The sequence below is a fragment of the Lampetra planeri genome, unplaced genomic scaffold, assembly GCF_965212315.1.
Source record: "Lampetra planeri unplaced genomic scaffold, kcLamPlan1.2.h2 scaffold_1384, whole genome shotgun sequence".
NCBI lineage: Eukaryota > Metazoa > Chordata > Hyperoartia > Petromyzontiformes > Petromyzontidae > Lampetra > Lampetra planeri.
Window position 1 is genome coordinate 23,967 of NW_027614104.1, and position 6,000 is coordinate 29,966.

General features: G+C 41.7%; 1 protein-coding gene across 1 annotated transcript in view; it reads left to right on the plus strand.

Annotated features, from left to right (window-relative positions):
* The window catches only part of LOC144739246 (trafficking protein particle complex subunit 9-like), a gene marked incomplete at both ends in the record, with an annotated part of 29,591 nt that extends 23,791 nt beyond the window's left edge, over positions 1-5,800 (plus strand). The window contains 1 exon segment of the mRNA XM_078622212.1: positions 5,682-5,800. Coding sequence (XP_078478338.1) covers positions 5,682-5,800 — 119 coding nt within the window.
* Between the last annotated feature and the right edge of the window lie 200 nt (positions 5,801-6,000).

Genomic DNA, 6,000 nt, shown 5'->3' on the forward strand with positions numbered 1-6,000 from the left:
GGAAAAATTGTGAAAATTATGACTCACTGTCAAAGCATGGGATGTCAAAGCATATGATGTCACCTTTCTGGAACATGTATGAAAATAAAAACACAAGCCAAATGAAATTAGAAATTTCCATTTCAGAATAATTCCCACCAATGGAGTATATGTTTGGTAAGTTTAATTATTCTGATCCAGCTGACATTATAATTGCTGTAATGAGGTAACCCCCTGGTTGAGTTGTAATAAATAAATAAAAATCATAACAACCCAGGCAGGAACAACTTCTCAACATCTGGCTCCCTTCAAAGAGCCACAAATCTAAAAGCACAACTTACATTCTAACTTTAATTTGCACTGAAAACATCACAAATAGAACTTTATTGCTGAGTTGTCGGTGTATTGGATCTGCTACAAACTCATGTTCAGAGTGTCATATCCATCGTGTACATACAGACGTATGCCCCATTTCTGGAATACGCAACGCGTTTTTCTTGTCTTTTCTTCACTGTGCAGTTTGATTCGTTGACAGAATAGGGAAAGTTGCTCTCAAAACTGAGTTTATGACCAAGTAGTACCTTATTGATTTGACAGGAACAGTCTGTTCAGTCAAACCAGACATTATAATATTCATGACTGTTCATGACTGCTGTCTGAGATACTTTCAGCCAGCTGGACCTAACATAGTCCACAAAGTATTTTCTAAAATGTAAATGTGTGTAGAATGTTCTGAATTTTTAACTGCATAACGTTAAATTCAAAGTTGGCATTTATGTTCTGCAAAACAGAGCTCCTCGTTACAGAGAATCCACCTTATCTTCCTTATTCAACATTCAACAGTAATAGGGGAGAGGTCTGGAGGTCACTCCACCTCCATTTCTTTCCCACCGACTTCCTTCCTCACTCCCTCACTCCTCGAATTCTTATTCCTGGTTTTAAAGAATAGCCTGACCTTCTCCTCTCCCTCACAGCTCATTCACTGTGTTCCCGCTCCAGTCTTTCTCATAGTTCAAGCTCAGCCTCCTTTCATTCCTGCCTGCTCCTGACCTCCTTACCTCCCTCCTCAGACTCGTCCTATTCTCCACTGCCAAAATGGGCTGATAAATATTAATGAGAGATCAAAATGGCCCTGCACCACACAGATTTCACTTAGTGTTTGTATGCATGCGGACATGGATGACTGAAAAAGTAAACACATACGACTCTGCATGTTTATCGGAGCGCTACTCTCCTCATGAGGTCATTGAAATTATATTATTCCAGTGTTTTAATTAGCTGAGCAATAATTGGGGCCCTGAATAAAGGAGATAAGACGTGGCTTTGCCTAAACAGCAGCCCTGAATGAAGTTATTGTGGCGACATGAAGGGAGTTTTCACTATCTGACTCTCTACTACATCAGTGAAGTTACATCACTAATGTATTGATATATTGATGAACTTTCAGTCCGTTCACCCGTCCGTATGCTTTCATCTTTGCTAATCAAAATTGTATTTAAGGTGACAAACATGCATTCATTAGTGTCTCATTGCACGATTAGTACTTCATGCGGTTTAATTAACACCAGGTTGTAGGATTGTGATACAGGACCTTCCTTCTCTGGCTAAATTTCTTTAAGGCATTTCATTTCACCTTTCAGATTTAACTACTGGAATTTTACATTGCTTATTCTACTCTTTGCAATATTTTCATTTGTTTATGGACTACCAGAAGGTTCAACATTTGTTCTCATCAGTTTATTAACAAATCAAATATTATTTATAATTGCCCCATTTCAGTCTTTATGATTTGGACCTTTTGTTTGAAACACATTCACACATTGAAGTTGTTATGAATAAATATGCGTTGTCCATTGTCTTTCTTTGTAGCTTAATGCATCCAGTAAATAATGAAGATGATGTCATAGAACCACATACCAGATGTAAACAACATGATGTGGACGTATGCGAGTAGGAATACATAGAACTAGTTTTTCTATTAAGCAGAGAGCTTGAATAAGAAGCGATGAAAGACAAAGAGAATGCAGTTTAACTGATGGCTCATAGATTGGGTTGAGTGTCGCAGCCTGTCTAATGTGTGTGCCTGGTGCCTTGTGTTAACATCAGCACTTTTCTAGAACACTCCGATCTGTGGCAGCCCCTTATCTTTACCAAGGTTGCAGATTTGTCATGCTGTATTGGAGGTGGGAATTTTATGCTTGTCTGACTGTTGACACTACACCACATGATATGTGGAGTGGTATTTTTAAACCTCACTCATCATGTGCTGTGATGAACCGCCTCTATTTCAATACACATTTGGGGAGAAATGCAATCTATCACCTCTACCTGTGTTGTTGCCGGGCACCCCTGTGGCAGATTATTACTTGTCAGCTGAAGCAGAAGGGGCACATAAGAAGAAGCCACAGAAATCAGTGCAGAGGGAACATTTAGATCTGGATGAGCCTCATTGATTTATCCTTAAACGAGATTTCCTTCACTCTGACTCTAGCTTGAGACCTCAACACTATAACTCAGAATCAGATGGAAATGATGTCATCGCTCAGTACTAATGGGTCTTGTCGGCAAGCTTTGTTGTTTCCAGTGGTATGGGTGTCGTATCTAATGACACTGCTATCTTCCTCATGAATGTTTTAAGTGCTGCGTCCCCACCTTGTACCACAGTAAATATCTGCTTCTGTAATGTGTGTGTGTGTGTGTGTGTGAGTGTGTGTGTGTGTGGTCACTGCTTTTACACAGGTTCTTCAGTAATCACGAACCATCGCTGCATTTTACAGAGGCATCATAACGCCTCCCTAGTGGGTAATTCTACAAAGGTGTTGCAGAATCTTCAGAGTGACCGTCAAGACATACATACACCGTATACATCGGAATACAGTCGGCTTACTGGATGTTTTTCCTCTCCCAGGAGGTGCGAGGATCTCCCAGACCTCGCTGCCTCTCGGTTTCCAGTTTCCTTGCTTCAGGTCTTTTATTTTGTTGTCCTGTATTCTCCCTGGTGACTGCTGGAAGATCTCGTTTTGTCTTTATTGCTGCCTCTTCTGCTGGCTCAGAGGCAGATCCACTCAGACACCCCACTCTGCCTCCGTATACAAAACAGTGAGGCGTAAATAACAACACAGTATTCCAGGAATGAAACCGCTGAAGTTGATTGTGACCTGCTCATCTTGAGAAATGTTCTGTCAGTCTCTATCACTCTGGGCATGTGTGCAGATAAGGACCCAAGGAAGTGAAGTGTCAAATCTGGTGGGATATAACTCATTCAATATTAATACATTTGAAAATAAATAGCTCACCCTGGCTGCTGTAGCTGGGGGTGGTGCTGGGGGCTCCACATACAGCAAACAGACCAGAGGAAGGAAGCAAACAGGTATGTTTCTGATGGATGCTGCACAAGGGAATGAAAAGAATCAAACAGAGATGTAGAGTCTTAAACAAGCTGTGTTTTCTTCCTAACCCCCTGCAGATCAGATCAACCTCTTCTCGCTGATGACTCCACTTTGTCCAGCTTCCTGGAAAGGAGCAGAGACAAAGGAGGGGTCACCACAGTATTTAGTATTCTTTGTCCTAAGTTCACAGTGTTCCTCTCAGTAGCGTCAAGCTCATTGATTTAGGGCATCTGGGCTTTACTGGGCTTTATTTAAACATCATGGAAACATGTCATCATGGTGTCACCAGCAGCTCTCAAGACTGGAAAGTCTGGGTATCTGAAATAAAAGTGGGCAGGAAACCAGCTGGGCTCAGTACTGTTGACAGTGTTGATATTGTCCCCCACCCGTTTCCTGACTTTGATTGGCTGTGACAGATACGTGACATTGATGAGCTTAGCCGTGTTCAAAAGTTTTTTTTAAGGGAAAAGGCCTCGTGCACTGTGAAAACAAAAGCTCTGAATGCTGAGGGCTTTTGTGACAATGATGTTGTGTCCTGTCAATGTTAAAATTTCATTGGATTCGTACGGATAAACTCCTCTAGCACAAAGACACACATCTGTGTCACGAAGGGCCCCAACCCATCCGTGCCAGATTTAACTCTAACTCTTTATCAGGATTCAACCTTTCACCATTTTGTGAGCTCATGAATCATGTGTTAACTTCTACATACACCAACCATTGTGACATTTGTCAACAGTCTGTGGAAGTGGATCATCTGTCCTCTCTGATAATATCAGATATCAGACAGTTTTTACTAAATGTGTCATGTTGTATGAACGATCTATCTAAACCTGCTTTCTATAGCTGACCTTAGATCAGTGCTAAGACTGTCACTGTAATTTCACTCCTCGTCCAGTCTACCTATGCACCGGCAGTAATTCACCTGATTCTCCCTGAGGCCATTAGACACACTGTGAGGCAGATGCTGATTGGATGGTGTGTGTAAAGGGATGATTGTGAGCCATGTCAGCGTTCATCCCTCCGCCCATTACTCACACAGTGTCTGCCGCAGAGAGCGGATGGCGGAGGCAGTCCATAACCTCGTCCCTCCATATGCCGCCGTGTAAAGTTTCTGAACACTTTTGCAACTGCATTCTATACCTGCAGTGTGCCAACTATCAAAAGTTAAGGCATGCTATATTCATAGCTGTATTTCCAGTATGAGTCTAACATTGACTTCTACCTCCAATACAAAACATTGAGAACATTTTGATTGGCTGATTGCTTTACGTACATTTATATCCGATATTTGCAGCAGGGGCAATACTGTGAAAACATCTGCAGTTACTTAAAGCAACCACTAAGTTACAAGGAGCAGGTACAGATACTGGCGATAATATCAATCCAACACACAATAAGAAACCTGATAGGAAACTCGTAGTGCCCAAATGAAGCCCTCACATTTATCAGGAAGTAGTCAAAGAATTCCACATTAGAAAGCTGGACTGTGAGCAACCTTTTGAATGTGTAGCGGGACTTAATTACAGTCCTTTGGAAACAGAGTAAAATAATAAATTCTCTGACTGAGAGTTTGTCTTACTGGTTAAAGGCCTCAGTGCGTATGGGTTTGACCTGAATGTTTGCCTTATATTCTGTCTATAACATTATGAGTAGTTTTATAATTGATTTAGAAGAGTTTGCCTGTTGCCATGGTGAATTTAAATTCATTCAAATCAAATAAAACAGTGTGATGCTTACTGCTTTCACTTTTTCTCTCCCTCAGAAATCTTCAGTAGGTTCGGTTCTACTGAGCTCACATGCGATTGTTATCTTGAGCCCCAATTGCTTGAAGTGCTTCAAAGCCCAGTAATTTTCCCTCTCGCAGTGAAAATAGGGGGGCTTTTCATTCCACTGACGTCAGAAAATGATATGATAGCGTTGACGTCAGAGGCTTGGCTCTGGGTGTCATTTTAAGTATTTTCTGTTTGGGGGTAAAGGAGCAGCTTTGGCGATGCCAAACACAGCTGCAGATAGCACAGCTGCTCCTGTATCAAGGTCATGAATTCCCTCACTTTGTAAATTCATGTATTTCTCACACGACTGAGCAGCACTGTCAACTCTATGAGCTCTAATTTTTATCATTTTACAACAATAAAATCAATAAATAGATGAACAAAATACCTGCATTATATCAACAATAGCTCAGTAAAGAGGAAGATAATGGTTCGTGCCCCAAAAGAGAGTTTTCAGACGTCAGTTTCTCAGACGTTGTGAATGGTCTCCTGCTCTCATGCTAGCCCTTCAGCTGACTTTATTGTAATGTCCTTTCAGATGGGATCAGTGTGACCGGCTTGCCCATCTCCAGTCCATTGCGTCAAGTCCTCAAGCCCAGGTCGGAGTCCAAGCCAGTCAGCAGTGATTCCAGCAAGGTGGAGTACAGCCACGTGAAGGTGAACAAACAACATGACGTCTGCCCCCACAGAAAGATGCCTTCCGTTGCTTTGTGAGCTTGTTGCAGTTTTCAGAAAACTCCGTCCCTTTTGTTTCTTTTGTTATTTCTCCTGTAGGTTGTTTGCCTTCTGTCTCTATGGCTATAGCCACTCTCTTGTACATAGAGAGAAGCATGAGAAAACTGTAGGGGGGAGTTATG